The sequence below is a fragment of the Ptychodera flava genome, chromosome 20 (assembly GCF_041260155.1).
Source record: "Ptychodera flava strain L36383 chromosome 20, AS_Pfla_20210202, whole genome shotgun sequence".
Classification (NCBI taxonomy): domain Eukaryota; kingdom Metazoa; phylum Hemichordata; class Enteropneusta; family Ptychoderidae; genus Ptychodera; species Ptychodera flava.
The window spans coordinates 5,748,554-5,771,999 of record NC_091947.1 but is presented as its reverse complement, the minus strand read 5'-3'; the positions used below and the strand labels follow the sequence as shown (position 1 = coordinate 5,771,999).

The window sequence follows — 23,446 nt, the reverse complement described above, 5'->3', positions numbered from 1 at the left end:
CTCCGGACCGTGGCTACAGCCTACCACTAAACGTCACAGTCTGCTAAAGTTTACACCTTCAATTTATTCTGTTTTGATATTTATATGCCCACAGAGTTGAAGCAAGTCAAACGTTTGGCTCCCAGTCATTAAAATCCAAGAACGAACGCGAACGTTGACTACATTGACAAGCAAGCCATTGTTTAATACAATCCGCGGCCACGGATAGCTGTGGGCGATTGCTGATGCATTCAAAGAAACCTTTCCCGAGACACATTCATAAAACGCCGCATAAGTATCAATATGATCTGAGACATTGCCATCAATTTTACCCTTCTTATTCAACCAACCCATCTATCTGTTTCCATTTCGACCGAAACTGAGTGACTTCAACCACGTATGGCCGACATTATGTTGCGTTACTGCACACGCTCAATGACCCCTAACCTCCAACCACCCTGTGTACGTTGTACAGACGGGTTCAGTGCTGTACAGTATCGCACGATACACAAATGCAAACCAACGAACACAAAATTTTCACTGAAAACCCTGCAAAAGCGTTGAAAACAAGTAATTCAGCATCGGGGATACAGATCATTGTAAACTTTTGCCGATATGCTGTATTCGTTACCAGCTATTCATTCCTGTAAGCGGCACAACATTTACATGATTTTCAGGTAATTACAAGCGGCCGTGATCGCCTTACAGCCGGCAATATGGCCGGTGGCCGGCTTTTAACGAAACCCCTGGAGAATACACGGAAAAATAAATAACTAGAATTACAACAGAAATTAAACACAGGAATTGAACTCAACAAAAAGTACAAGAAAAATAAAGAAGGAAACAACAAATAATCTAATCTTCACAACAACATATAGGCCATACATTAAAACAAAAGACTTGAAAGAAAGTCTTGCAAAATATTGAGGAACTTGAAAAGGACGAAAAACATTAAAAGACCCTTTTCCTGAACCCCAAATAACAGCCTACAAAAGAAACAAAAACATAAAAGACACACTTGTCAAAAACAAAAAAAATCTCAACACAAGATATAAATATGAAAATATTGGCTTTATCTTTTGAAGCCAATAACACATGAAAATGACAACAAAACAAGCATATAAAAATCAAAATATCTGACACAACAACTTAGGAAAGACAGGACTTTGCGACTGAGGAGAAACCACACACTTGGGTTTTGAAACATCGATTTCAGGATCACAGCATTCAAAAGACACCACATGCTAAATCCAACTATGTCTCGCCATAGCTATCCCTAAACAAACAATGACTGAAATTTTATCAAACACAAATAATACAACCTTATAATGCAAACAAGGGGATAAAACAGAAAAATAACATTACGGGACATAAATCCTCCCCTTATATACATCACTATTGACAAAGATCCATAATGGAGCCCACACTACTGCAGTACCACCATAAATAGTCAGATGTGCAACCTCTTTCCCCCTTATACACAATAGATGCTGACCAAATACTTAAAATACTCCAGTCACCTACAAATATCACTATGAGTGGCAAGAGAGTATTATATTATACTCTTCATGACTTTAATTAGACTTCTGATATAGAGAATTTGTGTTTAATATTGTCTGTTAAAACTGATAAAGAAGTTGCCCCTTTAAGTATTCAAATGTGTAGTGTCCGTGACGCTACTGAAATACAGATCACAATAATATGTTAGAAACCAAATGTTCAGTAAATCATTTATTGTTCACTTTATAGTATTAATAGGACAGTTTTGTATTGTTTAGCATTTTCTACATACCAGTTATCATTGTCTACATACCAGTTATCTCAAGAATTTTCGCATTCAGTGTTGTATTTCTGATAAAATTTTCTGGTTATTGAAAAATACCAGTACTACAAATATTCTTTATGTCAAACTTCCTTAATAATATGTTTTTGATTTGTTTGTAATCAATTCTTGTCATAATTTTACTATTTTTACAGGTTTACTGGTTATAATAAACAATAGTTTGTTTCACACACATATTCCTGAATGTGTAGTGTCTGTGACACTTTTACCATACTACATTTGAGGGCTAATTCTTTAATGGTGATGACAATAGAGATTTATTACATTTATGTTTGATAAGTATTATATTTATTGGTGTTTTATTTCTTGCATTTATGGTTGCCACTTACTACAATTATGGTTGGTGTTTTTATTACATTTATGGTTGATTTTCGTTACATTTATGGAGATTCATTACATTGATGGAGGGTACAGACTTAACATAATTCAATACAAGAGCAGTAAGGTGGGTGGAAAGGCTATTTTTGCACCAATTCTTTTCTCAGATTAATGTCAAGTTTCAAGTGTTAAATCAAGATATTTAGTTCAAATTTTCAGGATAACTCCCTTAGTTAATATTTTCTCCAAAGAATATAAAAATTGTATATTTGCAGCCATGATTTTGAAATATGACACCAGTAAATATTAAAATTTAATTTTTCATATTTTTTTTACATATTTGAATTTAATAATAATTGGATAGTATTAATATTACCAAATTAGTTATAAATATGTTGACACTATTTATTGTAAGATTTGTACGGCAGCATTTGTAAATAAAATTTGTTTTTATGATTTTACATGGGTTTATATATCAAAAAATTATTAAAAATTCTTTCAAATTTCAAAATGTGATTTTTCAAAAAGTTCTTCAAATACAGGAAAATTGTGCCGTACAAATCTTATCTGTAACCTTGTTAATAGGCTGTAAAAATTCCATGTCCATATCTCATTTCAAAGTTGGATTAAATTGGTATACAATTATGTAGGAAAACTGTTATTCTGTCAAAAATGTTGAAAACAAGCCATATTTGCACCCCTCTTTTGAAGTCATAGAGCAGTTTTTTTTGGTTAATCTCACTTTTGACACCTCTTTGACACTCAAAGAATCTAAAAATGCATTTACAATAGCAGTCACTCACTCTGAATGCCAGCACCGCCTTGTGAAACTTTCCTGAAAAACAGCAAATAATGACTTTCCCTTTTCAAACATTTTATTAAAAGCTAGGGGACCTCTACCATAGTTAATACACTAAGGACTCCCCAACTTCTTCTTATTTGGTCAGTTTTTCAGAAGTTTTAACAGGCTATAACTCTGCAATGCCTTTGTGCCCAAATGTCTAGTTTTTTTTATTCCACAAGAATGTTGACTACTTTTCTATTTTAATAGTTTTGTTGAAATTTATAACTGACGGTCTAGCCTTTCCAACCACCTTAAGGAAGACAGTTGGTAAGTTGGGCATCTGTTTACATAAACTTTGCTGATTGATTGATAGACTGATTGATTAATTGATCTGAAAAAGTTTATGAACAAAACCGACTCAGTCAGACATGAATAAGAATGATCATCAACAAAAATATCTTTGCAATTTACACTTCAAATTTGATGAGTGAAGAAGAGATAGCACTCACTTTTGGTCAGATTGAGGGTAAAAAGCAGTGCCTCTCAGTAGCAAAAGTCTAGAATCTTTTATTTTCCTCTTAAATCATAAACAGCATGTTATACAAAGACAGCTGATTATGATGTATAGATACTGCAAAAGTGCGCTGTCTTGGACCTTGTAAGACAGAAGGTAAAAAAACCCAATGGAAGAGGTGCAAAGGAGTGCACAGAATAACTCTATGCTACAAAGGGATACAGAAATAGTGTTAAACTCATAAATTTCTCTGCATTGTGTACTTACATTAACAGCAAAGGAACCTCCTTTGTTGAGTCTTGTGTATTTTGTGGACGCTACATAGGATGCTTTGACTGTCAAAACTACGGCTGCCATCAAGTTCTTGGCTGCTTGAATCAAAGATGTTGCACTATCCAACTGTAAAAATAATGGTCATATAATACAGTCATTCGGATATACAATGAAAGTGTACTAATTACACCTATGAGTCTATGGACAAGGAACAAAATCTTGTGTATTTTTCTAAAAAGAACTGAAATCAGAAACATTTACATTGGGTATCAAAATAAAGGAAAACGTTTTAATGTATCTCTTTGTGTTCAGTTACCTTAATATTGTAATTGCTCTTGATAACCTGTTTTGTATGTTCAATTTTCATAAAGATTTGAAAATTTTAAGGCCACTGAAAACAAAGACACAGTAAACAGGAATTTTTCTGACTAAACCTACTGTGATACGGTATATCATGCCGAGTAGATGATAGATTTTGGCTATGTTTGGCTTTTTGCTATCTTGGTAGATAGAAAGGTGACAGGTCTGGCAAAATGAGGGCTAATATAAGTCAACTCACCCCTGACACTACCAAGTCTCCACTAACACTCTGCACATCGGCTTTAACTTTACTGCATATATTCAACTGATGACTGTAAAGTGCAATTCGCTGTAGATATGCAATTAAATCGTCCTTAGATGAAGAGTCAGGGCACTGGTCAGCAACTTGTCTGGACAATTTGTCAAGCTTTGAGCCAGCTTCTGCTATCTTTTTGGCAGCATTGATGACATCCATGCTGGTTTTTAGAGGACCTCGTCCACTGTAACAGTAGATTGTAAACACTGTGAGATCAACAATCTTTGAAAATTTGCAACTTGCCAGATGATGTATATCACTTCATGACATTCATACGCAAGTGAACACTGCTGAGACCTTGTATCAAAATAAAGTGTTACACTTTACATCTTTGCAATTCAACTGATCTTGAAGTCATTACAGGATCATGCCAGTACAATCATTAACTCATACACAAAAATGATGAAAGACAAGTCATCGTTACCGTACTCGTCCGAGTATAAGCCCCGGGTTTGGCAACACTAAACGGCGGTAAAACTAGGGGAGGGGCTTATACTCGAGCAACCCCATGTCATCTGCCATGGACACTTAATTTATGCTAATTTTATGCACGATTTTTTTTCAACACCACTCGATCTTTCTATTGCTTTCAAAATCGACTTACACATCTAAAGAAATTAATTGTACAATCTCTGAATACAGAGTGACATTTGGTGAAATTTCAGCGTCGAAAAAAACCGCCAAACTTGAAACAAAGACTTCACTTATGCTGCTGATCAACAGTAATGTGAACAGGCATGCATTGCCTACGGAAAGGCATCTATTTTTACATCCATGGGAAAGGCAACTCAATATTCCAGTATCAAACTGTCTAAATCTTGTGAAAACAACAACATAGCAGTGAAATTGTAATAGTCACCAGGAAAAGTCTTCACAAATGAAAGGATAATTGCTTCAAACAAAAGAAACTACATGTTTCGAGCATGAAAACATCGTGGCCGTGAATGAAAATAAACAATGGCGGACGTGAGTGAGACTATTCTATTTAGGCTATGGGGGTGAGCAGGGTCAAAGAATCAAGCTAGCACTGGGAAAACGTGTCATTTTCCTTACGATGCTGTCAAGGGAACTCCAGTTTCCCATTGTTTTAACATCTTTTAATAGTTTCTTTATTATCTAAAAGTAATTTTACCAAGTTAAATGACCAAATTACTCTCCTACCCTTTCTGTATTTGAGTTACACTAGGGTAGGGGCTTATACACGGATGCAATGCATTTTCCAAAATGCTCTGAAATCAGTAGGGGGGCTTATACACGAGCAGGGGCTTATACTCGGACGAGGTACGGTAATTTTACAGTCACCACTTGTTCATGGGTACTTTAATTACAAGTCCTCGGAGAGGATAGAGTCCTCTTCAATAATTAGGTCTGTGATTAAAAATACTGCAATAGAGTAGGGCTTAACGGTTGAGAATGAGTTCCATGGTGGTGAAAAAAAAAACTACTTTAGGCAGCCATCCCAATAGACCATGTTCCGAACCGCGCGAGACATTCCGAGATATCGCGAGAATTTGTGGTTCGCAGTGGACGTGTTCTCGCAACACAGGACAAACTGCGTAAAACAGGACAAGTCGCTAATTACGTTAAACACTGCATAAAATATATGAAGTTGCAATCTTTGCTCAGTTTCTGCACTTTTTCTAGTTCCATACAAAGTTTGACATATTACTAAGCTGGAATCCTGTTTCTACGAGCATGTATTATTGTCTCACGAGATCTCGCAATCAGCGGAACATCGTCTATTACAATAGGTCATTAAATGGATCAATTAGTAAATCAACAGAATGTTGCCAAACAGTTTTGCATCCTATCATAACACTGACAGATTATCACCGGTACCATATTTCATAAAGTTTGATGCAGTGCTTCTGGACATTCACCCCCCCAAAAAATTCATCATTAAAATGCAAATTAACAATTAATTTGAATGATACTGCTAAGTGTCATTGAATTATATTTCCAACACTATGAGATCAACATCTGTACCAAGTTTCATCATATTTGATGCAGTATTTGTGGACATACATGTATCATTTTAATTAGAAAAGTTCAGTACATATGCAATTACAAATTAATTAACATGACACTGATAAATGTTTTTATTCACTGTTAAAGCGAATCACATACATATGTATGACATAGGTCAATGTTCTTGTACCAACTTTGAATAAAATTGGTTGAGACGTGCCTGAGTTATGGCTCAGGACATGAAAAAATTGTAACAAAATGGCTGCCATGTGGCCATTTTGGATCATATCGTGAAACAAGTTGACGTGCATATGTATGACATGGGTTGATGTCCCTATATCAACTTACAATAAAATTGGTTCTGATGTGCCTGAGTTATGGCTCAGAACATGAAAAAATCATAACAAAATGGCCGCACGACGGCCAAATTGGATAGTATCACAAATCCAATTGAAGTGTATATGTATGACATAAGGAGTAATCCTTGTACCAAGTTTGAATGAAATCACTGTAGGCAACTCTGAGATATCTGTGCGAACGGACGAACGGATGACAGACATGACTACACCCACAAGTGCCCCCTGACAGTGTCCATGGGGACTAAATAAGACAGGGGAACCTGTCCTGGTTGAAACCCTAGTAAATTTTCCAGGTCCCTGTCTATCAAATCAACATTTGTGATCCCTCGCAAAATTAGATATTCCACATAACAGACACTACTTGTCAAGGATGAGTGCTAGTTTATATGCAAACAATCTCAAAAATTTTACAAATCCACAAGCAGTTTATTTCTTTTGTTTTACATGGATGGTATAATTGGGATACAATTATGTGTAAACATGTCACATACTAGATTTGGTCCATTATCCTTTGAGTGAAACTTTTCAGAGTTCTTTAATCATGTGAGCACTGCATCAAAATAGGAACTCACTGAAGCTATCAACATGTTGATCAAACTTACCGTGTAAAGTCTGTCATTTCCATCATGATCATGCACATCTGCTTGGCTAAAACAATAATGTCATTGCTACTCTCATCCCATTTGGCCATTTCCATGTCAAGCTTGGCTTTCTCTTCTCGGAAAACATTTATTTGTTCCTGGATTTTGATTTTCTCTTCTTCTGGAAGCTGTCTCATCAGGAACTGTACATTAATGAATAAGACAATTTAGTTTCATATGATCAATATGAAAGCCATCAGACACGCAACTTCTGTCTTGTATGATATAGTTAGTATAATGGTGAAGTACACTGAATATAATTTTATTGATTACTGTGATTTTCAAGACCACATACTCATTGCTTATGTACCGTAATAATAATAATAATGGGTTTTTATATAGCGCACATATCCACAAGTTCCTGCGTTCAAGGCGCTTTACAATTATTATTACCCCTGGTCACTGGACCTAATATGATACCAATCAACTCCCTGGAGAGCAAACAACAGCTCACATGTGCAGCCAATAAGCAAAGCAGAGCTAAATGCACACATTACAACCACTGTCCTACCAGGTACCCATCACTCCTGGCTGGGGAGAAGCGAAGAGGAACAAAGTGCCTTGCTCAAGGACACAACACCATGGTCATGCCGGGGCTCAAACCCACCATCCTGTGATCGTGAGTCCACTGCTCTAGCCACTGGCCTATGCCTCCCTACCGTACTAATTACATTTCATAAAGAGAGGTTATGGGATGCAGTCTACAGTTCTAACATAAATCTAAGTTTGAGTAATGTGGATAAGAGGGAAATCTTTGACATTTTCAACTTACCCTATCACTCTTGCCTTCGAGTGCTTCTTCTGTAAGTCTTGGTAGAGTGGCGTATTCATCATCATCGGTCTTGTAACTTGCTAAAATTCAAGTTCACAGAAGTTATGAAAATAAGTTGACTGTTGCCACGACATTATGGAAATCTTGACACATCTTCTGAATCATTTATGAATTAGTTACACCATCAGAGTTGAAGTGAGTGTACAGCTGTTGAAACTACCAAATACACATCTCACAACATCATTAACATCTTTCAAAATAATACATGAATTGTTGACTTGAGTCTCTTTACAACATGTTACAGTAAAAGAGAGTTGTTTCTACTGTAAATGGGTTCATCTACCATACATAATCAAACCACTACTGCAGAACACTGTTAGTGCAAGGGCACAAGTTTTAAGTTTTAAGGTAACCCTAAGGAAGTATGATATTGTTGGCTGAAGTTGTATCATTATTTTACATTTATTCAAATTGCCAAGCTGCAACTGGGCGTAGTGACAATATCAGTTTTTAAATCAGATTACACAACTAGGCGTAGTGACAAGATTAGTGTTTTTAAGTTGGAGTACAAAAACGAAGAAACAATTTCAAAAATAACAGGATTTTGTCAAAGTACATTATACATGTACAACAGGAAAATACAGAAAACAATTTATGAGGATGTAAATCCCCTCATTTTCTAAATGAACTGTATATTGCAATCTTTTAAAATCAAATTTCACAAGCAAAGTTGAAAATATTGCATTGATCACTTGCAGACAGAGCACATGTTCAACATGCCAACTACACTAGAATGAAAATTCAATCTTGACAGTGCAGACATTGTTGTGCAGAAGAATTACTAAATATGAAATCACATGGTTTTGACTTGTCTCCATTCAATCTTTGACTATGTAATCATAAGACTTAAAACTTTTATGAGAAAAATAGACCTTGTCTTGTTTACCTAGTGTTTACATGGGTCAAAGGTTGAATAGCATCCAATAACATCCTTGTTATTAGACTGCAGATTAACTGATACCAAACCTTAACTTTATAATGAAACTCAATGAGCTGGAGACACTGGCATAGCTAAAAATACTTTAAGTTCTCGTTGATAAATTCCCTGAAAATTTATGTTGTGGAACTTTTATTAGTTCTGGTCAAATCAAGAAATGCTCACCCTGCGTGACTTATTAAACTGCAATGTTCTGATATTGATATGATGATAGTATATTATCAAACATTCAGGTTGCAGTGTTCTGCAAAAGTGGTGAAAATGTGGAGACAATTGTCCTGGTGAGCTGAAAAGATGGGGTCATTTTAAACAAACTGGGGCTACACAAAATCAACCATTCAGGATTGAATATGCTTAAGTATATCACTTTTATTACTATTTCCACTCCAAACAAACAGTCCTCATTTATTCTCAAAATCTCTGGCTTGTAAGTGAAATCTGCTGTCATTTATAAAACAAAACACATCTTCGAAAAACAACTTCCAGGAATAAACTAACTCCCGCCTTTATCCTACTATGATAGACTCACCACATACTTCAACTCTTGAAGAAGCCCATTGACTCGCAACTCCCAAGTTTTATATTTCTATCTTATTGAGTTTGAATATGATTACTGATTCTCAAAGTAAACAATGTTAAAATTGATTACACTTACATTTACTCCTGACGTCTTCTTCTTCATATTCATATTCTGTATCTGTTTCAAGTTCTTCCAGTGTCTGAGTGGTTACAAAGCAATACAAAGTATCAATTACACAACTGCTTATATTGTTACATTTATTATTTTTATTGCACTTTATTTCACACTATATATGTCCATAGAATTCTCAGTACAATAATAAATAAATGTATAGATAATTCAGATCTCTGTTTTCTAAAATTTCAGTCTTTCATTTGAAATCTACCTGTACAGTTAAGACACCATATACTGACTGACAATATTCACAGGACCATTTTGACAATAGAGACACGAATAGTTTATTGATTTCATTGCTATTCAATGAACTGATTCATGCTGACTGAAAACAAATACATGTAGACTTTACTACAAGATAATATAAGACAAAACTTTATTAAATCCCAATTGAAATGCCTGCTTGGTAAAGGATACAAACAACCTAATGAGAAGAGGAAGTTGGAAGTTGAGTATCTGGTTAATGTTTCCTGAAATTGCTGATTATGTCTGCATAATGAAAGTGAGATTCCCAGTGACATCAAGGTAACTGCCTTTCTTGGATGAATGCACAATGCATGCACAGCATGAAACCACTACAGAAAAATACCGCAATTATACGGTGTCGCTCAAATTTGATCAGAATTGGTACATACCAAAGATCAACAATAAGTGTTATTTCTATCTGTTCAGTGCAGGAAAAATATACATTGATGTTATGACAATTTCTGCACAGTACAACCAGAAAAACAACAAGAAATGTTTAAACCAGAAAATTAAGAATGACAAAAGTAAATAAGGTCTGAAACTTTAGGTACTGAAGGTCAACTTTAGCAACATGCATAGCATAGAATCTTTTAACCATGGATGTACAAAAATAGACATCCATGGTTTCAGCAGATCTGTTAATATGTCACAGTTCATAAACAATGACAGGAAATAACCAATTAGCTGTTTCAGTTACTGCTACCACTCTCAAACAGAATAGGTACCCTGCATACAAATAGGTTAAAGGTCAAAATCCTCTTATTCAGATGTGTAGGCTGATTCAGTTACTGCCACCACTCCTGCACACTTGCAGTATTTCCCTTTGATGAATTTCACCATGATGAATGCTCAACTTATACCATGATGAATGCTAACTTACCATGATGAATGCTAAACTTACACCATGATGAATGCCAAACTTACACCATGGTCCATGATCAATGCTAAACTTACATCATGATGAATGCCAAACTTACACCATGATGAATGCTAAACTTACACAATGATGAATGCCAAACTTACGCCATGATGAATGCCAAACTTACACCATGATGAATGCCAAACTAACATCATTCTGAGCGCTGAATTTAAAACCTATGACCAACATTTTCTCAACTGACAGTACTTGAGATGGAGAAATTCGTCACACTTTTCATCAAATCTAAGCTTAATTGTTGATTTATGATCAACTAATGATTAAGCAGCCAGCCACGGATGATGTCAACCACTACTATGAACAGAAGTAATTTCTGTTTTATCTTTAACTTTTTATTGCAAAGATGCATTCAAATAGTAATGATATTTTCAGCCAGAGGTGAATGTGGCTTGCTATCTTGAGTATTGTAATTATAGGATTGAATGCTTTTGCACAACCCCCGCCCCCCTCCCTATGTCTATCTTTTAAACAGTTTTTTAACTCTGAAAGCTTTAACAACTTCTGAACACTGACATTCATATTTACTTTACTTTACTTTATTGCCAATTTAAATTGTTTACAAAACATGTAATAAATTCGATTATGCATTTATAAATAACACTGGCAATATTGGAAGCCAGAAGTAATAGCTTACAGCTAATCGAGTCTGGCCCCATCTCTTATTACATTGCAATATATAATACGAGGGCTTAAATGAGACAGTTACAGTTACTCTTAGGCTATTAGGGCTTCTTATCACAGGAAATGAGCTGCACATGCCAAAAATAAATGTAACAAGTTGAAGTATTGTGGCCAATACAATCTTAGCTTGTGTGGCTGAATTGAACACAAAATCTTTGGAACTCATGAAAATCAAACCATAATATTAAAAACTACCTTTTTTCTGACCAACTTGACATTCTTAATGCATGAACAGACACATAAAACATATACCAAATGTGAGCTAAAAATGACACAAAATAGATCTTGATGACAGTCTTGGCACACTTACTGATTAAGTCCCAGTGTAGTGAAGAACGACAGAGATATCAGTGAACTTACCCTGTTCATAAGCACAGCTTTCCTGATATCCCTAACACCATCATAGACCATCCTAGATGCATCAATGAATTCATTTTCATCAGTGTCTTCTGGAGGAGATGCACTCAGGGCACCAACTGCAACCTCAACACGTTCAGCAAACAGTGGCATAACTGAAATAAATGCAAGTTTTTATAGTGTTCTGTCAAATAGAGTAAAGAGGTGTAAGTGTACACATATTTTGGTATAACACAGCCCAATACGTATAACTTCAGAAACACACAAAACCTGCATTTCACTAGGTTCAGCTTCATAATTTACAGGCAGTGACTGAATCAAAAACATGGCTTGCCACAGTGGAAAGATGTGCATACTTTACTGGACTTGTGGAAAGATGTGCATACTTTACTGGACTTGTGGAAAGATGCGCATACTTTACTGGATTTTCCCTACCTTGGTCCCTGAGCACAAGCACAGCATCTCGTACTTGTTCAGTGTACACTCCAGGTTCGTAGTTTTGCATTTCAGCATCAACAACATTACACACTCTTGCTGACCTCCCTCGAATTGCACCAGCAGTGCGATCAAGGACATCAGCATCTCTCTCCTGTAGTGCCATCACACACTTGTTGACATCTTCAAGAATGTGACTTTCTGTAAAAAAGAAAGGATGTGCAATGTCATCAATTTGCTCTTGTCTTTGGAATTGTCAATGGTGACTGGAAAAGACAGTATGATTCTACCGTACACTATAAAGGCAATTCAAACTAGAATCATGTGTTAGCAAAGAAGGGGTTCAAGAGGGCATCTTTGTGTCGCTCATGAACAACCAGATGGTTAAGCCCACTATCTCACATTAGATGTGGGCATCTGTGCGTCTTGTAACTGCCTTGTGTAGAGGTGGCGAGAAACTTTGGATGTTTCTCCCACTGAAAACATTTAAAGAAATTCATTCATTCATAATTCTATCTTTAATATTCCACTTATAATAAAATATTCATTTCCTGATCTGTAATACTCTGTCCATGATTTTACAGATGGTGCATTTTCAAGATTGGATCCTAAATAAAAGTAAGCCTTCAGTGGACACTGTTTGCCAAGAGGAATGTATTGGAATCATATTGTACTAGCATGCCATACTCAGTCTAAGAAACACAAATGTAAATCAGAAGTCTGATGAAGTTCACTGTATTCACCTTTGATACATTGCCTGATTGCAGAAATTCACCAAATATGCAAATGAGCTTACAAATCCTTTTAAGCCAAACCCTCAAAACTTACAGTATCACCATACAAAATTTGATTGCTTGCCCAGTTACGTAAAATTTGGTTGAGTCATTCTTGAAATGCAGCCTATTGCACAAATTCATTAGTTATGTCAACAACTTTAACCCTTTGAGCACTGTGGTAATTTTCTCCTGCCAAAATTTAAGTGCAAAATTTTACCAATTTTTATGTAAATTTTTGATAAGTTTGGACCAAATGGACATCACATTTCATTTGCTACAGTTTTTTCTCAAAATTTTGGCAAAAATCTGAGAAAAATTGACTGGGGTTTATTTTATAAAGGCACAAAAATAGACTTTGGCTCTCACAGGTTTAACTATAAAGATCACTCAACAGTGTCATCAAATCATGATTATGCTATGTACCCAAGTGCTTGGTATTTTGATAAATGGTTTGTAAATTATTACTGGAACAAAATATGTCTACACACACTCACAAACTATATGGTAAGACGAACACCATATGGGCATGCGGCCTATAGTAATACAAAAATGCTTATCACAAAAAGCTGTGAGAAACAAACCTGAAACAGCTAAGAAGTCATCAATGGTAGTGATATCATCCACTGCTTCAGTTAGTATCTTCACCTGTTTCTCCCACAAATCTTTAAACACATCCATATTCTCCTGTGCTGCTTTACTGCGTGGACGTGCTGCCAATGTACGGGCCGCATTGATTACCTATCAAAGAATCACATGTTACAGGTAAAAGATTTCAATGTTACATATGTTGTATGCTGGCAAACGCACAAAATGGACATCTTGCATCTGCCAATCTTGTAATCAAAACAGGTTGACCATCTATGGTACTCTGGCATTATATTGTACAACACTAAAACCATGGAAATGTTTTCAACAGTATAACAAACAGAGTCACAACATTTATTAAATTTTTAATAAAGATCATTTCATGCAATGATCATAAGGATTTTTCAGGGAAAAGGGCACTATTAATAAATTGATTGATAGACATTGAATTTAGCAATGGCATTATGTGCAAATGACCTTACTTGTATCATAGCTGAATGGCAGCATTTTCAAGAAATGTTTGTGCATGAATGACATAATGTGGTCAGTTTGTAGAATATACTGGTATGTAAAGTTTTGTCACAATGCCAATAAGCCATAGTTACTGGTATTTGAAAAAACTCATCAGAGTGTTGTCATATCATTTGACTTTAAGTCAAGCAAGACATCAACCTTTTTTGCAATAACTTTAAAATACTACAAATAATATCTTCATTTTGGATGAAGTCTTCGAGAACTAAACAAAACTCCAAAGTTTAATGTACATAGTTTCATGTACTGCAGCTAAACACATTAATATTGGTGCCAATCCTTTAACATGAAAGTACAAAAGCTTGTGTACTACTTTATTTCTTTAAATCCACAAGGTACACTTACTTAACCATTGACAACACCAAAGAAATTTGCAATTACGGTTGTGAGAATAGTATTTTTTCTCTACACATTTACTAACAACATTATGCAAATATTCAGAGTTACTTTGCTTTTGTGAAATATTAAGTTATATACAGCATAGCATGCTCTTTCAACATAGTTTTAAGTTTTGCAGTTGTTTTCTTTAATAACTGGAAGAAAAGTGATGAGAAAATTTCGGAAAATATGCTGAAATGAGGCTGAAGGGATAGATGCTTAGGACACTTTAGCTAATACCTTTATTGCAAATTCTATTGAAAGTGTAATTTGTGACATCTTGACATTTGTCTTGGCACTCATTTCCAATAAATTTTAGGTGTCATAAATATCCTTACAAAAGTAATTAAGCAATAACCCTGCCACAGGAGGGTATACACGAGATTTTGGTACAATGCACAACATATAGCACGAGCCTATATGGAGCTAATTGTACCAAAATCAAGTGTATACATGTACCAGACTGCGGCAGGGGTTATTGCTATTATATTATATCAACTTGTGTGTCTTTGTTGTCTTTGTGTCTGCTGCAGACACAGAAAATACCGTCAATGACGCTGTACCTTCTCTAATGTGTGGCCAGGTCAGGTAATTGGTTGTTGGCATGGAGTTGTTGGCAAATGGTTGATGATGTAGGGGCATGAGGTGGGATATGGATCCAAAGAACCCAAAAGATGATTAAATACATCAATCAAAAACATTCTAAGCTACAGTATAAACTGCCTAAAGATAGTTCAATGTGGAAAAAAGTTAAATAATTCAGACATAAGAATTAACAGTCCAAATAGTAATGACGCACTTCCCTACTGACCTGAGTGCATGTGAAATACACAACCTGGCATCTGTAACCAAGTGATCATTTTAAGTCACTTTTAACTGTTTTTAATGGATTTTCCAAAGAGTCATGTGGAAATGATGAAAAACGCTTATCTGGTCTTGTGTTTGTATAACCTCATGGCTGATAATTGTCATAGTATTGAAAATAATTGAAAGTGAAGAAATTACTGTTTTTAATAGGCATATTTTCCTTGAAATACATGACCGTGTAAAGAATATATGCTAAAAGTGTTTACGAGTAAATTTCTTTTCAAAAAATAATTTGATATGTGACCAAAGGATTTTTATTCTTTGAGTTTACAAATTCAAACATTGCAATTTGTTCAATCATCTTGTGCAGTGCAAAATTTATAAAATGACTGAAAAACAAAAAAAATTGGCAGAATTACAGTCTTTGTGATGTAAAATATGGGTTGACATTACGATAATTGTTAATCTGTTCGAAGTACTACTATACTATAATTTATAAAAAAAAAGTTCACGGTAACATATATTGTCAGCAATGTAGTGTTAATTTTGACTTTACATCAAAATATGCCTTTGCTGGATACCAAATATATAGGGCAAAATATTAAAATCAGCCATGTTCAGCAAAATCCACACAACAGCATTGATCCTTTTCTAATTTGATTTGATTTGCTTATGTTATCCTTGTATGACAGTCAGTACAATATGGAACTTGAACACAACACAGTGAATAAGTATGCTGTAAATGAAATGGTGTGGCTGCATCCACATGCAGCAATAGGAGTGCCTTTGTCTCTCACCCCTCATTTCCAACCTGTCCCATCCCTGAAAAAATAGTTTTGTCTTATATTTATGATGTTAATAATTTCTGTATTTGTTAAAATGTGCGCATCTCAAAAACTTTTGATCATAAACATTTTCATTGTTTTTTATAGCTGACCAGTCAGTTAACCTGTTTATTTTGAATATTTGCGCATTTTTTTCTCAGTATTTGACATTTTCAGAATACTTCTTATTCAGTTTGTCATTTTCTAAGTTTAAATGCTCCATTGTGTGGTCAAGCTTTCCACAAGCATCAAATGTGGTACTTCATATAGGAAGGTCTGCCTCTAGAGGGCGGGCATCATGAACAGTGTTTGTTGGTTAATTCCTCCACATAAACTTCTGATTGTACTGTAAACATTGAACATGGCCGACGTCCGATTTTCCTGTCTAAAATTTTCACTCATTTTCGTTCATATGACTCTGAAACTCCAGGAAACGATTGGGAAGAAAGGGTTATCTTGAAATGTTGAGGTACTCGTCGATATTTTGCAAAATTAAATGAGAAAAAATGCAAGGAAAATGCCGACAGGCTTACACAATGACCGTTTTCAGACTCAGAGGCATATGATCATCTCTGCAGATTATGCAACAGGCCCATATTACGTGAGGCCATGAGGGGATATCCACGCAACTCAGTACCAAACACTAGTGCTCACTGAGCAAACACAAAGTGAGTACCCTACCCCTAACTTCAGCTCAGTAGTCTGTAATAGATTGTAGTCAACTAAGAAACCTTGGAGAAAGGCTTAACACTGTGGCTATGCTGCTAAGTCCTTTTTGATTTTTGTCACAGCTCAAAATCGTTCTCCCACACCTCAACCTGAGCCATGAACACCCCCACCAGTTTATGATATGACCCATCACAATGGCATGACGTCAACGGATCTTGACAGACGGAAGTCTTGACAGACGGAAGTAGTTGACAGCAGCATACTGGTTTTCAACTCTAATACCTTCTCTGTCTATAAATAGACACGAGAAGGTAAAAATGGGTCAAGAGTTCAAATCACAAGAAGAAGTAACAATTTGTTTCGTAAATTTACATAAGAACAATAGTCCTGGTTGTTTTGGCATACTAAAAATAGATTTGTCTTATTTTGCATTGATGCGTAGACCATCTCAACATTCAGTCTTGGTACAGAGAGGTTATGGGCGCTATTTTTGAATAATGGATAATTTGGACATTATTGTACCAGTAAACAAGCAGTTTTGAAAAAATCAAGACTTGGGATGACAGCTACTGTGATCAACAGTTTTGCAGAGTGTGCTGCCCAATTCAGTGGGAGCTGGACGCTGACACTGCTTGTTGCATTTGATGTCGCAGTCACCAGGAGTAATCCCATTGTTATTTTGAACTTCTTGGTCTACATCGTTAGAACATCCTGGTCTGTTAAAGCCCAAACTTTGGCAAAGAATATACTATGAGGAAGTGTCACTTTATTTGTGTATGAACAAATACTAGCTTCTAAAGAGCAGTGTGTCGTGTCTCGACTTCTGCTGAATCAGCAAGCAAAAGTGCATGGTGCGCCGTTGCCCTGATATGCAATGATTTGTGTACATCAAACTCAAATGTGCTGCTTCAGAAGTGTCTTTCATCATTGACCTCAACTTATTTCCAACAAGAGGTGAGTTACAGACCCATACTTTTATCAAAATTCAGACTTTGGTCTTTGAAACAATTTGAGGATTGAGTTTAGATCGGTACATTCAAATGCACCGACTGGGCAATTTTCGAAAATGCTGGTTTAGGGGCCCATCTTACCACTGCTAAAACAGTATTTTAGCATTGGTGGAATGAGCTCTCATCCAATCAGAATGGCGCATGGTGGCATGATATAATGTAATTGTCATTTTAAAGTAATTGTCATTTTTTTTAAGTTAGATTAGTCTGTTGTGTTCTGCTACCTGAACAAAAGGTGAAAGTTTAACCTACCTGTGGACATAATGCTTCAATTTGCTGGGCAGACATCCTTACACACTTAACACCTTCCTCATTGTTAGACATGGAACAAGCTAAGTTGGCAACCTCAACAAGCTTGCTGGCATGTTCTCTGAAAACAACAGCGTATTCTTCAACTTCTTTCTCATTGCCACTTTTAGCAGCTTCAATCAAGACAAGCAATGGTACATTGGTTTCTAGGAAGGAATCGGATACATGGTCCACCACTGCTTTACGGAGCTACAATAAAAACATGCACACTATCAATTCATGTCCGGGGAAAAACCTAGTGATATCACAACACCTGTGTGTGTATGACTTAGTGACACTACTACAACAACATAGCCAATCATTTTTCTTTGAACAGTTTCATTGTCACATGTCTAACCCACGCCGCCCTGGAAGATATCCTATAATGCATTGCTGTAAGGCCAACGCCTAAACCGGAAATAGGCTCATTTGGCGTTAAGACAGCAAGGCGAGCGGATCGGCCTCGCTCATCCAATCTTGCCGCATATGGCAAGCAATTGCGATAATGACGAATGCCTTATTTCCAAAAATCAGTAAAAGACATGCTTTATCCATCCCTACTTCAGTGAGACACGTTCCCTAGTCAGTAAATGTACCCAGGCCCCCACAAGTATCAGATTGTTCACAGTCCCGTGGATTGTTGTAGCAAAGCCAGCAGTTTTTCTCACAGAACAAGTTGCATGATGTACTCAGTAAAACATTGTAAGGTACATGTAACATGAAAAGTGACTGAAGTCGAAGTGACTAAGGCACCGGGATTGATTTGACAAAAAACAAGGACAAGAGGGTGTGAATTACTTGGGTCGAAACGGACAGGGGTCGAGGTGACCTGCTGCCCCGGCCCCCAGCTGCAGGCCTGGCGGCCTGGCTATGTTTACATAAGGCGTCCACATTTTAGAAAATCGCTAAAAGTAGGCAGAAAGAAAGCCCCCATTACGTGGAAATGCTAGGGGTCGATAGGGGTCGGATGACAGTTTGACACATTTCGTACCATTAAGAGTCGAATGATACCACATCGACTGGGTTGAAAATATGACTTTCATCAAAAAACGTCCGGGAAAGTGAATACATTGGATGTTTGAACCAAACTTTACAAAGCATCAATTTTTCGATCAAAAAATTCATGCGTAGAACTAATGAAAATTCTTTAAAAAATACTACTGCCTTGTACATCAGGCAATAAAATGTCGTAGGCGTGAAAATGAGTTTACTAGAAAATACATAGTGGCTCTTAAAATTCGTTTGAAAATGCCCGCGGTATCGCTAGATGGCCGTCATATTTTAAGCGAAAATGAAGTGGTGGATTCTGGGATATCTTCCAGGGCGGCGTGTGTCTAACCCTATTACGCATCTTAAAATCACATTGTACACTGGTCAATCACATTAACTGATTTTTAACAGTTAATGATTCACTATAAAAAAGTACATTATGGACTGACCAGATTATATTTTATATGCAGTTTAACATTTCAATGATTTTTTCCCAGTAAATCTGCATTCTCCTACAGGTATTGTAAGGACATAATTATAAAACTGCAAAACTTCTACAAGAAACTTATCATACCTCACTGCTATCATCCAAGGTATAAAGATGTATGGTACATTATTACATGACCTACATGCCAGTTGAATTTACACTCCAAGCCGTTTGACTTACAGAAAAACTTACATAAGTAAATATTTATCAACCATTAGTATTATTCACCTTCTTTTTTTACAAGTCAAATCTTGTACAAAGGAGATTTACCTGTCTACGAAGGTCTCTGGTCTTCTTAAACATTCTATCAATAGCCTGATCAAGAGGGTCACTGCGATCTGGTTTGCCAGCCTATAAACAATTGAAACAGGAAAAATGCACAACTAAATATGTGTACGACATAAGGTTCTGTCCTCGTAGCAATCTGAAAGAAATTGGTTCTGGAATGACAGTTCTGGCTCTGGATATGAAAATATCACAACAAATAGCTGCTGTGATGCCATAGAAGATAATATCATATCAATAATCAAACAGCATATGTATCATATAGGGTTATGTCCTCACACCAAGTTTTAAAGAAATCTGTCCAGATATTTCTAAGAATAGCTTGCAGATACATGGACGCATCAATGCATGCGTGGATGCACAGATAGAGAGGACCAAACCATTAGTGCCCAAAGATCTCCCCAACAGGGACTAATGAAAGATAGGAGCATATAATAGTATTATAAAGTATATAATTACGACTTACACATGACATATATTCTGACAATAGATCTTGTAGTGCTTGTCTAACTGCATTGCATTCTGCAACAATACGGTCACGATGATCATCACGAGTGCAAGATGAGTCAGCCATTAGAGCAGCACCACTTATGATGCTTTCTAGACGTTCCTCTAAAGATGGACGTGTTCGCACTTCGTTGTAGTTTGCAGGATTCATCACAATTGTTTGCTGTGACAAAATATTCCAGAAAATAAATCAGTATTTGAAATTTCACAAAAAATCCAGAGTCACAAGTGTCATAATATTTATTTCTCAAAGACTGTGTGAGTCTTCCCATTTGAATTCTGCTTTTCAGCTTTGAAAACTGACACCAACAAAACAATAATTTATTACATCATCAAGAATATTCCTTGACATTAAGCCTTTAATCATTGAAATTGCACCATTTCATAATCAAATTGAAGCAAAACCCTCATGTATATCATGGCTGGTTGGTTTGGTACATTTTAAATTAGGGTCAATATGTTAGACAACTCTTTAGTCAGTAAAGTGACAATTATTACTTTTATTTTCAACACATATCTAACACTCAGTTTCATAGAAATATAATGATTCCATAACTGTAATTTAAAATTTATGTACGGTATATGGATAAGAAACTTCCAAACACAGAGCAACTGATGCTGACAAGTTCGGTGGATAATGTAGAGGTATGTATCTTTCCACTGCTACACCTCAACACCTCATTATGCTGGTTACACTCAGCAGACAACTATTACAGTGAATATTTACACATTAAACCACATCATAATAAATTGAACTGAAGTGATTCCCGTGACAGGAAAGTTAAAGATAGCTGTAAAAATATCATGTCATTACAATAAAAATTCACATCACTTAAAATTCTAGCATACATTTCAGTAAAATTTCTTGAACATGAATGTGTTGCTGCGTTGCTTCATGAAGTAAATTCTTTCACAACACATGAATTTTCCATTGAAACATACAAAGATGAATTTAATTGGATATTGGAACATGTGTATGAAATCTAGTATTCAATGTCAGATGAAAAAAAAATTATACAAGACATATAAATGGGCAGCAAATATGATTAGTTTTTATGCTCTAAGCAGACTCTCACAAGGAGACCCTTTGTTATTAGAGGACTATAGGTTAACTAGGGTCAATGACAATCCTTGTACAGAAAATGCCAAGAGAGCTAATGAAGTTCCACACTGATTATTAAATGGAACTATTTAAGTACTCACATCAAAGTCATCCAACGCCGAGGCAAGCTCACCAGCGCCCTCAATGGTAGGATTAGGCTCTGATTCACCCGTTGCTTGAGTGACACCTGAAATAGCATTGACTGCTTCACACAACTGTTTTACTACATAGTCCCTATTTTCTTTGGCAGCACTCACATCAGGATGGCGTATGTAGGCCTGGTTAAAAGCAAATATATAAAAAAATTATTTCAGCTGTGTGTATAGACTTTAAACCTACATTGCACAGGTATGCAAGAAATATGAATAATTAATAGAATTTCAAAACTTCTGTATAACTACCAGGTACTGTATGACAACATGACAACTCAGTATCTAATCTCCCTGACCATCTATTTGCATTGATAAATGTACAGTACCAACACAAGCCAAAGTGTAGATGGACCAGAATGTATGAATCAATAAAGTGATATTATATGTTAAATGAAAACCACATTATGTCAGCTGAAATTGCGATAATGTATTTCAAAAACTTGAAAGAGGTATTCAGACTGAAGATAACAGTTGGCATTGTCTTCAAGGTTATCCTACTTTAAAGAATGGCAAGTGTACTCAGTATCTTGTTAAACGGTCAATGCCAGAAGCTGCTTGCTTTTGCAGAGTTCAATTTTCTGCACACATCTCATTTCATTCTTCATTATATATTTTCCTGTACTATTATTGGCAATAAAAGATGTGATCACCTACACGCATCAGTAATTAACTATAAGTTATTTAAATAAAAAATGGAAAGTACATTTACATTGTAGGGATTATACAAAGAAAATGCAAACTGCACTACTGAACAAGAGATAGTTACTCTGCCAAACATTCAACTAAAACTCATGCACATATACTAGTAATATTTACAAAATAATAAATACCCTCATTATTATACTATTATCATTCTCTCATAATATGTTGGAATGTGTATTATATATGCAAACATTACGCATCACTACCATACACAAATTGTCTTTTCAGGAATATTGACAGAGCAATGAGAAACAGAAACTTCTGAACAATCTAAAGCCAACTTGAGTGTATAAATTTAGTTTTTCTACTTAAACCATCTGCTACATTGCATTTTTCAGAGTTGATTTATCAAATTCTTTTTACATATTCAACTGAAATAAACAGGGACATGCAAAAATTATTCATTAATTTGAAACTTGAGATTGCTCTTTTGACAAATAAGATTGAATTAATATTCTCAGAAAATATCTTCTGTACTACTAGACTTTACCTTTGATGCAGTCAGAAGCATTGTACTGTGTCTCTGTAGTTCAGCTCTGGCGGCAGCCATTTCGTCTCGTCTGCGAGGATCTTTCAAATCCTGTATTAAATGTACGAAAGTATCAAGTTCATAAGTCTAACACTGAAATATGGCACAAAGTGCAAACAATTCTGATTGACTTCATACATGCAAAGTATATCCAAATTAATTCACTGTGACATCTGTACAAATTCAAGATCTCTGTCACAAAGATATGGTATTTATGCTCTTTTTGACAACTAGATCAATTATCTATTGGATGGTATTGAACAAATCTAGATACATACATACATTTAAAAATTATTTTATTAATTTTAGAGGTACAGACAATGTTGAAATGTAATACATGATAAATCCAAATTTGGATGTTTCCAAAATGTTAAGGAGCTTTGACAGAAATAGCCTTTCAATGCAACGTC

General features: G+C 35.6%; 1 protein-coding gene across 1 annotated transcript in view; it reads right to left on the bottom strand.

Moving 5' to 3' along the window:
• Positions 1 to 23,446, bottom strand: part of LOC139119835 (catenin alpha-2-like) — a 48,344-nt gene that overhangs the window by 12,244 nt on the left and 12,654 nt on the right. The window contains exons 6-18 of the mRNA XM_070683752.1: positions 22,998 to 23,087; positions 21,755 to 21,931; positions 20,511 to 20,714; positions 20,030 to 20,110; positions 18,247 to 18,492; positions 13,772 to 13,928; positions 12,415 to 12,615; positions 11,983 to 12,134; positions 9,720 to 9,783; positions 8,068 to 8,147; positions 7,257 to 7,438; positions 4,271 to 4,511; positions 3,706 to 3,837 (exon numbers count right to left, since the gene is read on the bottom strand). Of these exons, the coding sequence (XP_070539853.1) occupies positions 3,706 to 3,837; positions 4,271 to 4,511; positions 7,257 to 7,438; positions 8,068 to 8,147; positions 9,720 to 9,783; positions 11,983 to 12,134; positions 12,415 to 12,615; positions 13,772 to 13,928; positions 18,247 to 18,492; positions 20,030 to 20,110; positions 20,511 to 20,714; positions 21,755 to 21,931; positions 22,998 to 23,087 (2,007 nt within the window). The remainder of the gene's footprint in view (positions 1 to 3,705; positions 3,838 to 4,270; positions 4,512 to 7,256; positions 7,439 to 8,067; positions 8,148 to 9,719; positions 9,784 to 11,982; positions 12,135 to 12,414; positions 12,616 to 13,771; positions 13,929 to 18,246; positions 18,493 to 20,029; positions 20,111 to 20,510; positions 20,715 to 21,754; positions 21,932 to 22,997; positions 23,088 to 23,446) is intronic.